Source organism: Sceloporus undulatus, chromosome 6, assembly GCF_019175285.1.
Source record: "Sceloporus undulatus isolate JIND9_A2432 ecotype Alabama chromosome 6, SceUnd_v1.1, whole genome shotgun sequence".
NCBI classification, from domain to species: domain Eukaryota; kingdom Metazoa; phylum Chordata; class Lepidosauria; order Squamata; family Phrynosomatidae; genus Sceloporus; species Sceloporus undulatus.
The window spans coordinates 121,222,256-121,242,224 of record NC_056527.1 but is presented as its reverse complement, the minus strand read 5'-3'; the positions used below and the strand labels follow the sequence as shown (position 1 = coordinate 121,242,224).

At 44.2% G+C, this 19,969-nt stretch overlaps 1 protein-coding gene across 1 annotated transcript in view; it reads left to right on the top strand.

The window, feature by feature from the left end:
- The window catches only part of ANTXR1 (ANTXR cell adhesion molecule 1), a 78,537-nt gene that overhangs the window by 14,375 nt on the left and 44,193 nt on the right, over nt 1-19,969 (top strand). Inside the window, exons 4-10 of the mRNA XM_042477478.1 lie at nt 190-271; nt 440-473; nt 2,315-2,394; nt 5,780-5,848; nt 6,451-6,531; nt 10,562-10,622; nt 14,011-14,109. Of these exons, the coding sequence (XP_042333412.1) occupies nt 190-271; nt 440-473; nt 2,315-2,394; nt 5,780-5,848; nt 6,451-6,531; nt 10,562-10,622; nt 14,011-14,109 (506 nt within the window). The remainder of the gene's footprint in view (nt 1-189; nt 272-439; nt 474-2,314; nt 2,395-5,779; nt 5,849-6,450; nt 6,532-10,561; nt 10,623-14,010; nt 14,110-19,969) is intronic.

The following is a 19,969-nucleotide window of genomic DNA, read 5'->3' as shown; positions in this document are numbered from 1 at the left end:
TTCTTTATTTATCCAATATTGATGCAACTGGCGCTGCTGCGCACATGCAAACCTGAATATCTCAAAACTCAATTGATGAGCAAATTCATTTTGGCCCTAATTTGGGGAGATGGGGGTGGAAATCTTGTAGATGCCAATGTTATCCAGGGTTTTCCTCCTAACAGAAGGGCATGTTTTCTGCTGTTGCAGGGAGCAGATCCGCCAGGGCTTAGAGGAGCTCCAGAAAGTCCTTCCCGGAGGAGACACTTACATGCACGAAGGATTCGAAAGGGTAAATAAGAGCCAACCATACAAGGGGGAGGTTTATTCCCAGTCTTGATACCCTTTTAATGACTCCAAAATTTCTCTGTCTCTCAGCCTGTTCTTTGCAATCTGGAGGCATTGTGTTCTAAAAACGATGCGCTTACCCCTAACAGTCCTCTCCGGTTCTCTTTTTTAGGCAAGTGAGCAAATTTACCATGAAAACGTCCAAGGTAAGTCTAAGTTTGTATGGCTCAATAGATGGGAATCATAGTTTTTGTGGGTTTTCTGTGGCCATGTCCTAGAAGAGTTTATTCCCGACGTTTTGCCAGCATCTGTGGCTTTGGCATCTTCAGAGAGTTAAGTGATTCAGATGGGAATCATTTTGGGGGATTTTTCATTGATCATACTAAGATCAGCGGGAGTTAGTGGGTTCAATACTGGTCTCCTTTGGGTTTAGTCTGAAATGTAAAGGACCTGTCCAAGGTAATGGACATTGCATTTGTCCAGTTTACTAACATGGAAACCATAAGTCCTTTTTCCTGGATTGGGACCCAAGGTGGCTTGCCCCAGTTAAGGCTGCAAAATTGAAGAAAACCAACCCCAGAAATGGTGGTTCAACTCAATGCTTTTCTTCTCCAAAGCAGAACAGAACCAAAAATGCAGCATAATTTCCCAAATGAATAAGATTCGTTATTTTTTACCGTCTCCAGAAATCTAGTCAATTAACTCTGCAGCTGTTTTTATCTGTGTGTCTGTGGCTTTTATCTGTTTCTATATGTGTTGTGTATGTTTTTTCTGTGTGTACATGGCTTGGATTTCACTGACAGTTTTAAGATGGTTTAAAGAGGCTAATAACTATGGAGGCTTTCATCTGTTTCTCCTCCATTTCTGGGTGTGCTTTTTCACCCTTCTCCGTCAGACAGAAGTCTTTGAGATTGCATTCTGCTTTTGATGGAAAGGGGAACGCCAGCTTCGAGATCCTCAGAGGCCTTTTGGATTGACTGCGGAGAGTCCAAATTATCTTTAATGGGTTTTGCTTTGGGAGGGCTGCCTTCTTTGCAGAGGACAAGCCTGGGCTGTGTAAAGATAAAGATCGCTGCCTTGTTGCGATAAGAATGCACTTTGGCAGCAAATCTCGGCAGGCTGCAATCTGGATGATCATAGGTTTGGCGCTTGTGCTTTTAGGAGCAATTCTGTCACGGTGGGGATGCCTCCCAAATGGACCCAGAGTTCATGACTCTTCCAAAGCCCTGGAAAGGCCAAACTAGGGTCAACGTAGACCTGGGAGTCAATGCAGAGCCTCACCGAAAAGGGCAGCCAGCTGTCCAGAGTCTCTCCTGTCCATCCATCACTACTAATATTGGAGGGAGATGTGACACCTGCATTGTGTTATCTCTAGGACTCTCTAGGTCCTCCAGCACATATCTGTGGTCAACATCTACCATACCGTTGGCCATACAATTGCAATGGAGAACCTACAAATGCCTAGAATAGTGTTCTTTCTAGGAATCTCTAGATCTTCCAGCACACATCTGCAGTCAACATCTACCAGATATTGACCATACAATTGCAATGGAGGACCAACAGATGCCTAGAGAAATGTTCTCTCTAGGAACCTCTAGATCCTCCAGTGTAAGCTCTGGTGGACATTGACCATAGAGTCACCATGGAGGATCTAGAGATTCCCAGAGAGAACATATTAATCCAATGACTCCCAAACTTTGGTCTTCCATGCGTTTGGACTTCAACTCCCAGAAGCCCTAGCCAACATGGGCAACAGTCAGGAATTCTGGGAGCTGAAGTCCAAAATACCTGGAGGACCAAAGGTTGGGAACCACTAAAACAAGGATAAATACCCAGTGACCTGAAAAATTAATAAACAAGAGACTGAAGTGACCCTCCAAGTTTTGGTGTTGGGTAAAGGCAGCCTGCGGAGATTAGGAACTTGTCTTGCAATTGAGCAGAATGGTCTGGATGCTGTCTTTGTTTGCTATCTATTCCGTATTTGACATCCCTCCCTACTTTCCCCGGCTGCTAACCCAATTCCTGGAATTTCCTCCTCTCTTTTCAGGTTATAGGACAGCCAGCGTCATCATTGCATTGACGGACGGAGAGCTGCATGAGGACTTTTTCATCTACGCAGAACGCGAGGTGAGAGGCTGGCGGGAGGAAGCCACAGTAGATGAAAGTGATACAACCTCATTGATGTTCATTGTTGTTGTTGTTGTTTTGTTTGGATGTTATCTTTTGTAGGAGTTAGAAGATCATTTGGTGCACTTCCAATCTTGTAACCTCTCAGGATTCATGGTTACAGTCATGAATAACCATCTATGCCCCCTCAAAACCTACCTTCCCAACCTGGGCTGCATCTGTATTGCAGAAATAATCCAGTTTGACTCCACTTGAACTGCCAAGGTTCAGTGCTATGGAATTCTTTATCCAAGACCTCTGGTGCCACAACAAACTACAGTTCCCAGAACTCCACAGCATTGAGCCATGGAAGTTAAAGTGGAGTCAAAACTGGATCGTTTCTGCAATGCGGATGCAGCCCTGGCCATTCCCTAAATGAAGTGTTTCCAAGGCACGGGAGACTGGAGCGTTTGCAAATGATGTTTGCAGCACTTTCCAGTTGTTTAAGTGTGCAACCAAATCTGCAAAATCAAACCAACAAATGTGGAGGACCGACCGTGTTACCTTTCTCTTTGCAGATAAAGCCAACACTTTCTTTCTCTCCAGAAAAGCAAAAGGATGCCTCTTTATGACAACTCAATTCATCTCTCTCATTTTGTCTCAGGGGAGAGGAAGAGAGTCTGGCTGCAGTATCTTTGCACCTTTAAATATGATATTTTACTCTGTCTGGGTTTGTCTGTCTGGTGGTCGAAATTGGCACGTTCTTTTAGCAAGTCTGACAGCGGGGCTTTGATGGCTTTCAAGGGATTTGGGCAAACCAGGGAATCTTGTCCAGACACGTTGCAAACCTCCGTCTGACGGCTCAGGAGTTCAGCTTACGGACAGATAAACCTGTCAAAGGTATGATGGGGCTTTGGTTGTGCGCGCATGAGCCCCTCGCATTTGGGGAAAGACAAAGAAAACTGGACCAGAGCAATAACCCAAGTTTGGAAACATTAACGTACTAATGGACTGCAACTCTTAAGACTGTAGCAGTTTCCGTTGACTGGGGCTATAAAGAATAGCCACGGGTTTTCTCATCCTCTGAGTAGCACTTCATACTAATGCAAATGCAAATTGACTGCAAATTTGCAGTGGAAAGGGATTTACAAATACGATAGTTTTCTGAATGTAGCTATTCCTGGGATGCCTTGCGATTGCGTTTGGATTGCCTTCCATTTGCTTTTGACATCGTTTGATATTCTCTTACGAAATACCATGGATGACCCCGGATTGACATTGGGTTAAACTTCCAGTTTTCCCCGTGTGATAAAGTCCTATGAGAGGTGTCTAGGGACATAAAGACTACACACACACACACTCAACCCACAGTATATATACCCCACTTTCTTTCACACCAGCCATTCTCTGAAGATGCCTCTGCCTGCATTATCAGTTGATGGTTCCTTCCCAGACTTATTGTCTTATAATGTATTGGATATATGTCCATGCAATGCAATGCTTTGCAGCATTCTCTGGTTTGGAGGGGGGAACCATTTTGGCCAACCATTCCTCATTCCTGAGTCCTAAGCCAAGCAACTGGCTCTGCCCCAGACCCAAAGCTCTGGCTCCGTGGATTTAATATTGCTTTCAGCGGGTGGAGTTGAGAGTTAAAGCCAGCAGTTATTGCATTTGGGAGCATTACTGTACTCCTCCCGTCCGTAATGCTGCGACAGGAGAAGTCACACAGCCTTCTTTATTACTCTCCTGTTCTTGTTGCTATGGGCTTCCAAGTCTTATTCTGATTTATGGAAAATATATCATAGGGAGAGTGGGGCTTGACCAGTGGGTTTCCAATGGGGATTCTAACCCAGGTCCTTTGGACTTACTGTGCAAAACTAAAACCACTATGTCTTGACTACTCTTTAGAAAGTAGGGTTTTGTTGGCAATGTTGCTTATCCAAAGCAAGTTTGCCATTGCCTTCCTCTTAGGCGAAGAGAGTGTGACTTACCCAGGCTCACCCAATGGGTTTTCATGGCTAAACATGGACTTGAACCTTGGTCTTCAAGAGTCCTAGTCCAACAATCGAAACACTGTGCCACGTTGCCTCTCATGGTTACCCAATCTTAGAGTTTCCGTGGCAAGATGGAGATTTGCCACTGCCTTCCTCTGAGACTGAGAGAGTGTGGCTTGGCCAGTGTCACCTAGTGGGTTTCCATGCTGGGCAAGGATTCGAACCCTAGTCTCCAGAGTCCTAGTCCAAGACCCAAACCTATACCATACTGGCTCTCTCCTTAGGACTAATTTGCAAGATTGAGGCTGATACTTCTTGCAAGACATATTCCAACCCAGAGTGACTGGGTGAGAAGTTGATCCCATCTTGTATATCATTTCTTGGCTCCTTCCAGGAACATAATCCTTGAATAAGGCCGGTTTTTGGTATCTGCGCAAGAGCGAGGATGATGTTGTAGCGGAGAATTGATGGAATCCAATCCCCCGGCGGTGCAAAAAAGCCGGATTCCTTTTGGCCAGACGTTGGAGTGATTCATTAGCTGTGATGGAAGTGGAGCTGGACTGACGAAATTTTATCTTTCCAGCGGGAGAAGGATGTGGAGCCTTAAGTCGCCAAATGGAAAAGCAGCTTGTGTCAAACAACAACTCAAAGCAGTCTAGCAAAACAATAAGAATTGCAAGAAGCAAGAGTGATAGTAAAATATGGGCACGGGGAAAGAAGTCTGCATTGACAAGAAAGGAAGAGGTCCACCTTTTTTGGCTTCCCTTTTCATGTCTGGACCTTTCAATATGTGCAAATTATTGTGTGTGTATATGGAGAGAGAGAACTGAGGATACTTTGAGAATTATAGTTCAAGTGAGTAGGTTATTGCTCTCTCACAAACAATTCCCAAAGTGCATCTGCATTGTATAAATAATGCACTTTGAGACCCCCTTAACTGCCATGGTTCCATCCCACAAAATCATGGGGTTGGTAGTTTTGTGCTGCAGCAGCACACTTTGGCAGAGGAGGCTAAAGGCCTTGTGAAACTACAAATCCCAAGATTGCATAGGATGCAGCTGAGGCACTTAAAGTGGGGTTGAACTGCATTAATTGTACAGTGTAGATGCACCCCCAGACAAACTGAAAATCCCAGGATTCAATGGGATGGAGCAATGATGGTAGTTAAATGGATACGAAAACATTAAACGGCTGTCGGACAGGTTGCAGAGCTCTTGTCAAACAGCATTCCAGGACAGAAATGTGACACTAATGTGTTAAAAATCTCATTTCTCCCCAGGTTTAGAATGCATTTTCCCTCTTGTTTTTCTTTGCCAACAGATAACATGACTTAGAGTGTATTTGGAGACACACACAACACATATTTTTTAATCTGCCAGGGCCCCTACCAAATCTTTATCCTTCCTTTTCAGGCAAACCGATCCAGGGAGCTGGGGGCAACTGTCTATTGTGTCGGCGTGAAAGATTTCAATGAAACGCAGGTAAATTAGCCTCAACTGCAATTGTTAGCATTCCCTCCCACCCCCAAAAGTTCCTTTGAAATAAACTTGTACAATTGTTGGGTGGCCAAAGAAAGAAGAAGCTCCATTTTGAAAATAAAGGTCAAGGCTTGGCATGAAAAAATGTGATGCTTCCCAAACTTTGAATTGGAAAGTGCAGAGCCCAGAAAACTGGGGCTGATAGTCAGGGCAAGTCCATAAAGTCCAAATGGTGAACTTTGGGCATCAACCAAAACAATCCCCGTCAGTACAGTTTTGCAAGATCGACCTTCTTTACTCCTTTCTGTGAATGTGTAACAAAAGTTGGGGAAGTTAAGGCTTTTTCATCTTTGGACTACAGGTCCCAGAATCCCCCTGGCAACATGGCCAAGTTCTGATGTTGGGCTGTGTTTCCAACATGTAGTGCCATCAGTTAATAGTTAGGTCAACAGCTGCTGGCCATTCAAGATGGCAGGTGGGTGAAATGGCAAAGTGTTTGCAGCTGTTGTTACTGGACCAAGAGTTTGTGTAATGGGCATCCTTAAGGCATTGTTTGCTTGCTCACTTGTCCAATGGTTTCTGCGTCTTTTCCTTCTTGTTCCCAGCTGGCCAGAATCGCTGACAGCAAGGATCACGTCTTCCCCGTGAATGATGGCTTTGAAGCTCTCCAGGGGATTATAGACTCTGTAAGTATTACTTAGCTCTCTGCTCATTTTATGACTTTGCAAAAAGCAAGAAAAAGCCAGCATTGTTGGTGCCAAAAGGGAGGAGGGAACTGGATGCATTTGTCGGTATTTTGACATCTGAAGGCCTCTGCGTTTGGCGAATGCAATAGCTGGGTCTGAGCTGAATGGCAGGATGTGGATGGAAGGGGCATCTATTACAGGGCTCAAAGTGGGCACCTATAGACAGATGAAGGTCCACAAACTATTAGCTTCTGGCTTGCAATGAGTTTCTTCAGACTTGTAGCCAATGTTACAAATATGGTACCAGTCCCTAGCACAAAGAGGGAGAAATGCTGTTCTGCTATATTAAAAAGTACTGTTAGATGATGTCTGTGTGCAATGGCAGAGAATTGTGTAGCAAGAGAGGAGAGACTTTCACAAGGAGGCCACAATTTCTGTTTGTTTGTTTTTATTTGGTGCCCAGTGGAAAATGGTATAGGAAATGGAACAGTCCCAGTTAATCCACTGTTGTCCCACTTCTTCAGTTGCTTTTTAATGAACAACAACAACAACAACAACAATAATAAATATCTTTATATCCCACCTCTCCCTACGGATCGAGGCAGGTTAGAATGAATATTAAATTCACAATGTCCCAGTCTCTCTCCTCCCTGTTTACTTTCCTCCTTTGTCTTCAATTGCTGCCAACTGAGTTCAAACTGCAAAAACATTTTGCACTCAGTGAATGCAACAAAGAGGAAAGGAGAGGATGAGGCAAAACCTTGCCTTTCCCAGTCAGCTCAGGCAAAAGCCATCTTCTGTAGCCTTTCCTGGCCTGTCTAGTCTTCCTCATTTATACCTTTTCAGTCTTGACTACACTCTGGTGGCGTTTGTTTACCCATGACTTGATGTTCATGTTTGAACTGTTGGAGGGGACATAGTTGTGACCTGGAGAACATAGGTACCAGTCCCTGGCACACTGGGAAATATACCAGTTTGTGCCATCAGATAGTGGAGAAGCGCTCTGTCGGATGTGCAATGCAGGGGAACCGTTTAGCAAGAGCGGAACAGCTTTTACAAGGAGATGCTAGAGATGCCTTGGATTTCTGTGGTTTTTCTGGTCCCAAGTGGAAAATGGCACATTCAACATTGTGGTCCGGTTTGAGCATCAGGGTTCATTCCATTAGGACTTGTTTGGACATGAGTTTCCACTCCACCCAAAATCATGCCCAGAAAATAATACTGTGAGTAGGCACCAGCCTTGTGGACTTCCTCGCCATCCTTTTTTTTTCTTGTTTGACCAAACTCTGGGTGTTTGTTTCCAAAATTCTGTGTCCTTCTTGGCCCTATGGGACAGATGTTAAGAACTGCACTATTTCCAGAGTCCATTTGCATCTCGAAGGTTGTTTTTAAATCATAGAAAATGGCATTTTCTGCATAGAAAACATGGGTCGTTGTTTCCTGCAAAAATGTTATTTTCAGTGTAGAAAATGCTTGTTTTCTGTGCAGGAGACTAGTTTTCTGTACCCAAAGTGCCATTTGTTGCACAAACAAGAACCTATGTGCATTTGTTTGTGCAGAAGTCACGAACTGTGAAAATTCTCACCCATCTAGGATTTTCCTGACACTTGAGAAACCTTGTTTTTCAACCATTTAAAACACAATTTGTGGGGGGAATACCCTTGCCACCTCTAGTAGTTACTTTTCCTGCTCCTGAGACAAACCTGATCCCTCTCCTAAGTTTCCTTGCAACCTGGATTGAACGAGCCAAAGGCTCTCTGGGAAGTCAGGTGCTGTGAGATTGTAAGAGAGATTTAGTTCTCAGGCTTGCATGCTCCTTGCAGCTGCTCTTAATGGATTCCAGAGCTATTTCTCTTTCCTTTTTTGCCTTTTGTGATGGTTCCTGCATGCAATAAATTAGGAGGTTTTAAAAGGGGCAGCTTAATCTCGGACTGAGCTTCCAGGGCTGGGTTGGTTGGCTGCTGCCTCGGTTCATAACAGCAGACAGGTTAGAGAAGGGTCACCCTGAAGCTATTAAATCGCAGAGTGGAAGGATTTTGGGGAAGGCAAGGAAAAGGCGTTGTGTGGCAGCAAATAACATTGGCCTCATATTCCCACTTACAGACAAATCGGTGTGCAATCCGAATCAATGGATCAATTCCACAGCAGAGCGTGGTTCCAACTATATTTGCCCTGATTGCATTTTCCCCTCAAAAATAACCCACTTGTGGTTCACATTCATGCATAAATTGATTCAAAATGGACGTGCTCCCAGCCGGCCAAAGGGCAAGTTTAAATCGATTCCAATCCGTATCTGGTTCACACTTGCACTTTTATCCAAAAAGACATGGGGAAAAACAGTGTCAAAAAGACGCAGGTTAAATGGGTCTGGTGCAGGCCCCCTCCCTTGCCAAACTGCTTCAGCGATTCAACTTAAGTGGGAACCAGGGCCATTTGAATACATCCAAACTGAATTGCAATCCGGTTTAAAAGGTAGTGGGAATGAGGCATACTAGCTGAGTGTCCCTTATGTGAAATGCTTGGGACCACAAGTGTTTTGGATCTTGGAGATTTTGTGGTTTTCAGAGGTTTTGGGATTCTGGAATATTTGCAGAAGCATAATGAAACATCTTTGAGAAGTTAAATTCAACTCTCTGGTCAACCTCCAGTGGAGCTTGTCTTCTTGCATCTACTCTGATCCAGCCATTGTGCTCCAAAGGGCTGGTCTTCTTCTCTTTTGTGCAAGTTTCATGCTCTTCTTTTTCCAAACTTTATTTCTATAACCACTTCTTTCTCTTTCTTTCTTTCTTTCTTTCTTTCTTTCCTCTTTTGCTTGCTTTTCTTTCTCTGACAGCTCCTGCTTGTCTCTGGATGCCTCTCCTGCCTTCTTCGTCCAAGCTTCACGTTTATCTCTAGGCCTTCGGTGGGTCAGAGAATCTATCTTCTCTTCGGTTCCCTGATATGTGGCGCCTGTTTTCATTTTGAGAGCTCCATCTGCATCAGGTGAAGGCAGGTATCAAAGGCAGATGGTGGAAATGAGAGATTGGCAAGGGATTTTTCAAGCAAAAAAATAATTGTGTGTTTGTGGTGTATGGAAAAGCCACCCAACTTTTCTGTCTAACTTCATTGGGAGAGATGTTCTTCTTTCCAAGCCACTCTTTCCTTTCCTTTGGTTCCTTGTGTTGCATGTCCTCCAACAGTTCTGATTTGTCATTATGGCAAAAAGTCCCAAATTGCAATAAAAGCGTATAGTAGTTGGCCATTTTGTTGAAAGATTGTCTCAATGTGCAGAGATGAGGATGAGAAACTTTAGCCCGTTGCAGATGGGCACCCTAGGACGGACTCAGTCCATGCTAGGGTTAGAAAGGGGCGTCTCTTCCAGACGCCCTTAACCCTTGCACGGACTGAGTCCGTACGAAATGGCGTCAGCCGTTCCACACAGCCGCCGCCATCTTGACGTAGTGGACGCGCTGCGTCTGCACGTCACACCCCAGAAATGACGCCGTGAGTGCGCGCTTCGGCACTTGCAGCGTCTCTTCCAGGGCCCAGGAAGGAGCGCGAACTTTGCAGCGTCCAGGAACCACGCCGTTTGGCTGCTGCAGTTCCCGGATGCTGCAACCGGCAGCGGCAGCAGACTGCCGCTTTTTGGCGGTCTGTAACCCGCCTTTGTGAGTATTCTTTACACACCTTCATAGGATTTTTAGCTTTTGTAGGCACTGGATTTTGAAAGTATGTGTGAATGATGTACACTCACAAATTCTCTTGCATTGCAATTTCCTTAGTTCCAGAGTGATTTTGGTGGATCAAATCACCTAAATATTCTCAGCCTGAAGGGATGCTTCCAAACAAGATCACATTAGACCCTAACAATTCCATTCCAAGTTACCTTTGGGTTGTTAATCCTCTTATATTTTTCCATTGCCACTTCCAGTTTTTCCTACTTTTTCAACTAAAAAACCCAATAAGGAGTTGGAATAGTGATCTGGAGTTGGTCCATCTGGAACTGGCTGAGGTTCCCCAGAAATGTCAACACCAATTTCTTTCTTTCTAGATCTTGAAAAAGTCATGCATTGAAATTCTGGCTGCAGAACCTTCCCGAATCTGTGCAGGAGGTGAGTTTAAAGTCGATTCTTCCAGCCTTCCTTGCCCTGTTCAACAATGGCTGCATCCACATAACCCAATTTGGCAAAGCTCCGCTCTGGACCCCACAACAAACTCCAACTCCCAGAATTCCATAGCCTTCAGCCAAGGCAATTAAAGCGGTGCCAAATTGGGTTATTCCTCCAGTGTGGATGCAGCCTATGTTTCTCTCTCGTTCCCCATGGGAAGGCAGATGCTGGACTTTCAGCCATCTTTCGGCTCTCCTTGGGAGGTTTTCCAGATGCAACTTGGCATGGAAATGCTCAGAAATTCCATTTGTTTCATGTCTGCTTACATGAAGTTGATCTATATTAGGAATGTTGTTCGGTCTTTTCATTTAGGTCAGAAAGGCTATGAAATTGCAAGCATCATCTGTAAGGCTTAAGAATGCCTATTTGCTGGATATTTTTGTCATGCAAGACCATTTTCCCACCGTCTCCTTCCCCATTTCATCACCTAGGCCATATTTGATAGCGTTATATCATCCAAAAGCATTGGCCAAATTCACTTTAAGCTAGTGGAATGGAAATCCCTGCTACCACAGTTGTGTTTGTTTTTTTGAAAATGTGTGTGCAAAGCAGGTGTGCAAGAGGTTGGGCAAGTGTTTGCACAACCAGTTGCCCAAGTGATTATAGATTCAGTTGCCAAAGCAGGTCTATAATGGGCTACACAACTTTTGTGGTCTTCTTTGCCCAACTATAGCTGTGGCTTCGTTTGTGCGATCAGTTACAGGATTGCTTGCACAACCTCATGCACAACCAGTTGTGCAACTTCTTTTCACATCTGTATGGGCAGTGAAAACATAGAGCCTCAGGCTCATGCCCTTCAATTGTCCCAGTTTGGCAAAGACAACCCAGATTAATCCTCTGCCATCTCACTTTTTCAGCTGGTTTTAAAATGTCCCAGCTTTTCTCTCTACGTCCCACTTTTCTCACTCGTCCCAGATTATTCCAATTGTTGCAAACTGGGGCCTAGTTCCCATTTAAAGAGAAATCGGTGTACGATCTGAATCAATGGAACGATTGGATATTGGATGATGGTTTATATTACACTTGCCCTGATCGCATTTTCTGTCATTTTCTGGCATCAAAATAACCCACCTGTGGTTCACAGTCACGAATGAATCAGTTTAAAACGATTCGGCTCCAGCTGGCCAAAGGGCAAATTTGAATTGATTCCGATCCGCTTGCGGTTCACACTTGCATTGAATCGATTCGGTGAAAAAGATGCACAAAAATACCCAGCGTCAAAACGGTGCAGGTTAAATGGGTTAAATGGTGCATGCCCCCTGCTCACCAAATCGCTTCAGAGAATCAATTTAAGTGGGAACCAGGGTTGTCTGAACTGGTTCAAACCGAACTGCGATCCAGTTTAAAAGCTAGTGGGAATGAGGCCTGAGTTCCAAGAGCAAAAGTACTTTGCATGCAATTAACCCAGGATTGGGGAGAGGAGCAGGCGCAGAATCTGGCCCTTCCCTTTAGGCTCAGGCAAAAGCAAACTGCTGCAGCCTCTCCTAGCTTGTCTGACCTTCCTTGTTAATATTTTTGCCATCTTGACCACTCTCAGATGTTTCTTGGGCACATGTGTCCTAGTGCAATATCAGTGGATATACAGGGCCATATGTCTGCCCAACTTGGGAGTCCAGAAACAGCAAATTTGGTGCTTTTTCGTTGGAAAAACCAAGAGAGGATTGGCTCTTCCAGTTCCTTGACACCTGGCTGGAAGGATTTTTGCCTCGAAGGGCCCCCATTGTTGTCTCCCTACAACAGCCGGCTGTCCTGGACGCTCAGCCATCCAACTGTGAAATGTGCACCGAGTGACATGTCCAAAGGTTAGCCCTGGTCCTATCTCTCTCACATGGATGGAGCATCTTTTGGTGCCGTTGCATGTTTCCGCGGACGAGCTCAGCAGCCGGAGGGAAGAGGGACGGATTTGCCTGGCTGGTGTGCAGCTGATCCTTTTGGGATGAAAGAAAGAGTCTTGGAGCCAAGCCCAGATTCCTGAGTCAACTTGTATTCTTCGGAGCGGAGCATCTCCCCCGAGGCGTGTGTTAGAGAGCGGCCGGGACCAGTGGGCGTCCTTTCTAATGAAACTGTGGATTCAGCAGAAACCGGGGTCACTTTTTTCTTGCAAAAGACATTTTAAGTGATAACAGCGCACTCCTTGACGGCCTGTTTACTTCTCTTTGTCTAGTTTCATGTGCTCAGGCAGAGACAAAAACTCACAGCTGCTCAGTAGAAGCTGCCTATGACACCGGAGTGCATTTATTTCTGCTTTCTGGAGTGCTCTTCTCTCTTAGCCGGAGGCGTGTGTCTCCATACCCAGACATGTAAATGTCAGTGTAACTTACAGACTGGCTTCTACCAATGTAGTTACAATAGTCTCCTATTCGAGACATGCTCATCCATTCCCCTCCTGGAAGCATGTCAAGTTTTGGAGGCAGCACTTTTCAAGGTTAGCCTGGGTTGCTTGCTTAATCGTTTTTTAAAATGTATTTAATGTATACCATCCCACCTTTCTCCCAATCTGGGACTCCAGGCCGCGAACAACAAATTTAAAACAGTACAATTGTCCCTCCATATCCACAGATTCTTTATCCACAGATTTAGCCATCCACGGCTTGAAATTATTAAAAAAATATTGAATTCCAAAAGTCAAATCTTGATTTCCCCCTTATTTTATATAAAGGACACTATTTTACTATGCATATAATGGGACTTGAGCATCCACAGATTTCAGTATCTATGGGGGGTCCTGGATCCAAACTTCAGTGTATAGCAAGAGCCCACTGTACAATTCAAAAGCCTTAAAATGTAGATACAAAGCTTAAAAAACAATTAAACAATATTAACCAGTCTAAAATGTTATGCATTTAAAATTAAAATGTACAGCGGGCGCTTGTTATCCGCTGAGGTTTGGTTCCAGGACCCTCCATGGATACCAAAAACCAATGATGCTCAAGTCCCATTAAATACAATGGCATGTCAATTGTTGTCCCTTATAATATAAAATGGCAAAAGCAAGGTTTGCTTATTGGAATTTATATATATATTTGGAATATTTTTAAGCCATGGATGCTTGAATCCATGGATAAAAAACCCATGGATATGGAGGGCTGACTGTATTACAAAAGTTACTCAGGCTCACTTGGACTTGACATGCCGGCCTTCATTAATGTCCATCAGATGGAAATAAATCTGAGGAGAGTTTTCTGGTCTATATGGTTTTGTGTATATCTTTGTGTGTATTTGTTATGATGGAGAGCATACTTTGAATTGCTTAACCTTTGTTTTAAATAATAAAAAAGATAGAAAGCAAGAAATGTGAGACGCAACCCATTGTTTTGTTTTGTGCTTTCAGAATCATTCCAGGTTGTGGTCACAGGGAATGGCTTTCGTCACGCCCGCAACGTGGACCGAGTCCTTTGCAGCTTCAGGATCAATGAATCGGTCACACTTAGTAAGTGGTTTGGTCTCTCTTCCTTCACTCTTTGAATGGCTAATGGTACTTGCCGTGCGCTTCAGCATTCACATCTATGGAGATGGGATTTTTGACAGTGGATCCTTGCAGAAAGCAGGAGAGCTCTGGGTCTCCTGTTGCCCACAATTTGGGTGTGAGAAATTTCAGGATCAAGGCAGAGACTTGTGTATTTATTTCTGTTGAAATAAGCTAAGATCCATAGGCCTGACTAGATAGAGAGGTCTGCCTGCCAGCTAAAAGGCACCAGACAGTTATCCAACTAAGCCTTGTTGTTGTTGTTGTTGTTGTTGTTGTTGTGTGCCTTCAAGTCAGTTCTGATTTATGGAGACCTTAAGGCAAACCTGTCATGGGGTTTTCTTGGCAAGATTTGTTCAAAGGAGGCTTTGCCATTGCCTTCCCCTGAGGCTGAGAGCATGTCACTTGCCCAAGGTTACCCAGTGGGTTTTATGGCCAAATGGGGAATTGAACCCTGGTCTCCAGAGTCGTAGTCCAGCACTCAAACCACTAGACCATGCTATGGGGGAATTTGGCAACTTGGAAGCCACAGCCAAGAAGACTCTTTCTCATGCCCCCATCCAACACAATGGATGCAGAGGGCCAACTGTAGTATTATTAATAGTAGTAGTCGTAGTAATAGCAACGACAACAACAACAACTCCTGCCTACATTGCTGCCACCAGCATTGACTCCCCTCTGGGCTTTAGAGTCCACCCCCAAAATAGGTTCAGCACCATGGATACCTCCTTTAAAGCTTGAATGAGAAGAGGATTCAAAAAGTGTGGATCCCAGTTGGAAAGCCAATGAACCTAGTCTGCTGGTGTGCGGCTGCGCATACACTTGGAGGTTGGCGCATTCTTGTCTAATAGCAGGCTATCTCGATGGGCAGGTTGTGCGTGCCGCGTCTTGACATGTTAATTAGTAGCCTAATTAATTGCTCCTTTGAGTCATCCATGGACTTCTTGCTCTTTTTTAAGCTTCAGCCCATTGCTTCTCCTTCTGCTGGAACCCACCCATGGTGCCACACTGCACTGTTTTTCAAAATCCCACATCAGAAACCCACCTTTGCCATAAACTGGAGGTGGGCTGGGTTGGGTTGGATGGTTTTTATGTTTCAATCCAAGGGACAAATTTGGATTCGGAAGAGATCTTGGGCCTTCATTCCATGCTGGGGTGGGGCCAAAGGCAGTTTGGGTGGAGGCGAAATGCAGGTCTAACTTAATTTAAGCCTATTTAGATATAAAACGGAGCAAGCCTCAGCAAGTCTTCTTGGAAGTAAAGAGGAGAAAATGGCTCACTTTCGCATACCAAACCTCTTTGTGTCATAAATAGCCAATGCTTGTTGCTGCTGCTGCTGCTGCTGCTGTTGTGCCTTCAAGGTGTTTCCAACTTATGGCAACCTTATCATGGGGTTTTCTTGGCAAGTTGTGCAAGGAGTATGCTTGTTGTTTTGCTGTTGTTGCTGGCGGTGTCGAAAAGTGCCAGTCTTCTTCTCACCATTATTATAATTTGTGTATGTCTTGTTTGCCCTTTTAAGCTGTTGCATGGTTTAAATAATGTGGTTTAATTCATGTTTATTGTTGATTTGTTGTTGTTTCCTGCCTTGATCAATGGGGAGAGTCGAGTAAGAAATAAATGTTGTTGTTGTTGTTGTTGTTTTGGTTCTTGGATTTTCCCCCTAAATGTTTTCTAGCCCTGGGTGGTGGAATCTGTGGTTGCAGGTTTGGAAAGCTGACTGTACTTTAAATCAGACAAAAGCCCTAAAAGAGAAAAGGTTGGGCCTTAATTGCGCACGGAATAGCAACTTGCACACTGTTTCATGCTCTTGGTCATGTGTACTTGAGTAACAGTAAACATGGGTAAGCCTTTGCTCCACGACAAAGAGCCACCGCAACCACAAGGGTTTACAGAAGGGCTTCTGGAGGCTGGAAAATGAACCTTGGCTTCTAGATTATAACATCATGTTCTGGATAGATATTTGAATTATCGCAGCGACTTCCTGAAGATGCAGCTGGTTTACTGTAAACTTTGCCCTGTGGCACTTTGGATTTATGGCCGCTTAGAAGTCAGTGTCCTTTCAAGAAGGATTGGGGCTGTTTCTTTTAATGATCAACTACTGTGAGAGCTGCAACATTGTGGGATTAGTTTAATGAAAAATTCCCTTGCAAAAAAACCCACAAGGCAGTATTTTGCACAGAAAGCAGTGTCCTGCCTCTGCAAATATATTCCACAGAAGTCCAACTCAAGGCAATAATCCCACCAAAGAGCACTTTTGGAAAGCTTGACCCAGTCCCCCAGGAGGAAGAAAAACCAACAAGCTCCTTTCTCAAAGTGGAGAATAAAACAAGCAAATTTGGGACCAAGGATAACATTTGGGATGAATCATTTAGCAAAGGAAGCGCCTGCTTCGTCTGTGGTGTCATTGGCCCCCCATAAAACAGCTGGACCCAAGAAAGCCAAAGGCTGCAGTTTTTGTGGGAAAAGGGAATGATTTTGCTGATACAGGCAAACCGACATGAAAGCTGCAAAAGGATGCAAGGCGGGTGAGCGCATTCCAGGTAAACCAAATAGGCTGAGGACTGAAGCGCATGATAGTCTTGTTTCAAGGGTTTGCCTTGGTTGCCTTTTTGCCTTTGAATTTGAGAGACATATTTGGGTTCAAGAGTTTGCCATGATTCCTCCTTTGCCTTTGGATTCAAGAGTTATCATTAAGTGCAAGAATCCACCAAACAGTGATACCTTTATCGGCCGACCGAAATGCACAACATACTTGTTGCAAACATTGTGCATTTATGTTGGCCGATAAAGGTATCACTGTTTGGTGGGTTTTTGTTTGAATTTGCTAAATGGCCAACACAGCTAACCCTTGCATATTTTCATTGAGTTCAAGAGTTTGCTTTGATTCTTCCTTTGCCTTTAAATTCAAGAGTTGTCTTTCAGTTCAAGAGCTTGCCTTCCATTTAATATGAATATTATTAAAGCAGCCGTCCCAAAACTGAACAAAATATATATTTATATATTGTGCTTATATCCTGCCTTTCTCTCCAAATGGGATCCAAAGTGGATTGCAACTGATTCAAAGCAATAATAGCTAAAAGCTTTTGTAAGCTTGAGTAAGTCTATGAAAGCTTAGTCTACGGACATTAATGGGATCAACTTCTTTCTTGTCTCAAAGGTGCGGCAAGATCCCTTTGCTTACAAATCCAGACTAACACAACAAAGCCTTTTAATTCTAACAACCGAATAAGAGACACCTGGCCCTGCTCCAACAGCAGTCCCTTTCCATAGAGACATTTGCATCCAGTGACCAAGGATAGCCATTTGATGCCGGGTGATTCTAATGGGAAACAATTGAGAAGATGAAGCTAAAAAGTCTCTGTAGATATATAATACAATGCCAAGGAGTCTGGAATAAATCAAAACTATTTAGTCTAGCTGTCTGCTGCATTCGGTGCAAACCCTGGTTAAGGGAGCCATGTTCTTAGCAAGGTGAGATCATAGAATCGCCAAAGGTTCGTTTCATTATAACCCTTTCCCAGGTGGATTCTGCCATTATCAGGAACATAGGCTGCATCCACACTGCAGAAATAACCTGGTTTGGCACTGCATTAACTGCCCTGGCTCAAGACTATGGGATTCTGGGAGTTGGAGTTTGTTGTGGGGCCCTTCAAATTTTAACCATGGCTGTCATGTCACCATCTCTTCTCTTCCAAGAGAAACTCTGGATTCAGCATTCTCTAAGCTGCTTTCTAACCAACTCACTAGAAACTTCAGGGATTTAATGCAGAACTGAAGAACCAGGTTGAGAGATCACAGGCTTTGAAGATTATATTTCCTTAATGGATGTAAATCTAGATAGAGAATTTAGTGCCGGAAAGGGCAATGCGACCTGATAGGAGGCTGCCTCTGCTTTTTTCCAGGAAGATGTCAGAAGTATTCCTCATGAAGATGTTGGGCTCTGTTGTTTTCCTGCCAGGAAGGAGCACAGTTTTCTCTTGCATTGTCTTTGAACCCTTGGTGCGCATTAACCTTGGAGCACCACCTCTGTTGCTGCATTCCTGAAATGGTGCCGCGACTCTTCTTGGCTGCCACTGGTCTAAAAAGCAAAGTTGAAGCCAATTAGGAATGGATGGGAACCTTATGTGGACCATATATAGCTCCGTTGTTTGCCAAGTCCTTTCCAGCATCTGATTAAATGAAAGGCAGATAAGGCATAACCAGGCGTCCTTTTAGATTTAGATCAATCCAATTGAGAGGGAAGGGCGCATGGAGAAAATAGGGTATTTTTTAAAGACTTGGAGCTTACTAAGTTCCCATTGATTCAAAGGGGGACTTGCAATTGGATTTATGCCGATGAGTCTGATTTAATGATCCCTGTTGCTCAAAGCAGTTGAAGATCAAAGAGCTTTCTCAATCCACCGAAGATGAAAAATCATGTACCAATAGATTTGAATCTCCTGCTGCCCACCTCTCTGGTGTGTAATCCACTGTTTGAGGGTTGGTGTTGTTACCATTGCATGCCTTCTTGTCATTTCCAGCTTGTGGAAACCCTAAGGCAAACTATCATGGATTTTCTTCGTAATATTTGTTCAGAGGGGGTTTGCCATCTGAGGTTGGCAGAGGCTTGCCCATAGTCACTCTATGGCTGAGCAGGGTTTGAACCCTGGTCCCCAGAGTCCTAGTCCGGTGCTCAGGCCACTATGCCAGGATGGTTCCCAGCTCTTCCAGTTCCTCCATTCATCCTCTTTATTGGTGAAAGCGTTGAATAGCCAAGTGAGGTTGAGAGAGTAATGGAACCACCTCCGTCTATGGAATACCCAGGCTTGGCACGGATCCACGTCCAGCAGGGCTTTTTTCCTTCCAGTAATGGCACTACTTTCTTAGTTCCACATTGAAATGTGTCCAAAGTTTTGCTGAAGACAACACATGTGTTGTCAATTTTGAAAAGGGGAGGAATAAAAAGAGCAGGCAGGGCAGTGGAAGAAGCCATTAGAGGAAGGCTTTCGTGATTCTTCCACAGTTCCTTTCCCTATCTGCCGAAACAGCTATCCCTGGGACATAGCTGTCCATATTATGAGCCCTCCTCCCATCCATCCATCCATCCATCCATCCATCCATCCATCCATCCATCTTTTCCTCTCCCCAACTTGATTCTCAAGGATCCAACAAAAATGCTGCTGTAATGAGCTTTGGCGACTGGAATATGCGCAAAGCTGATCTATAGCAAAGCTGGGATGTTATGGCCTGGTTTCAGTGTGGTTTTCATTACAGCATCAGCAAAGCACTCCTGTCTCATTTAATGGAATCTCAAGTAGGAGATAGTTTTGTTTTTTTGGCTTGGACAATGTGCCAATTTCTCTTTCTTTCTGCTTTCTTCCTTCTCCACAAAAGGAGCTTCAAAGCAGTTTTTTAAGAAAAGAAAAGTATTCTTTTAGACAAGGTTTTCAGAAGAAAGGGAAAATTCTGTGCTGCTGCTATGGCTTAGAGCTGGAAAAATATCTGAGCCAGGATAAGCAAACGTTTCTGGATGCTGCGGAGATTTCCAAGGTATCCTTCGCGGGCGGCTTGCCTTGTATTAGCAAGCGAAGATGGCAAGGAAACCAATGAAATGGAAAGATTCAAGGCTCAACCCACCCACACCTCCAAACTGAATGAAATATGGAAAGAAAACGCAATCGTAGAGCATGGAGAAGGCTTTAGCTTTAGATTTCGTAGGTGTGTGTATATGTGTTGTGTTCCCTCCAGTGGTTTCCAACTTGTGGCACTTCTGAGGTCAAGCTATCATGGGGTCTTCTTGGCAAGATTTGTTCAGAGGAGGTTTGCCGTGTGTGTGTGTGTGTGT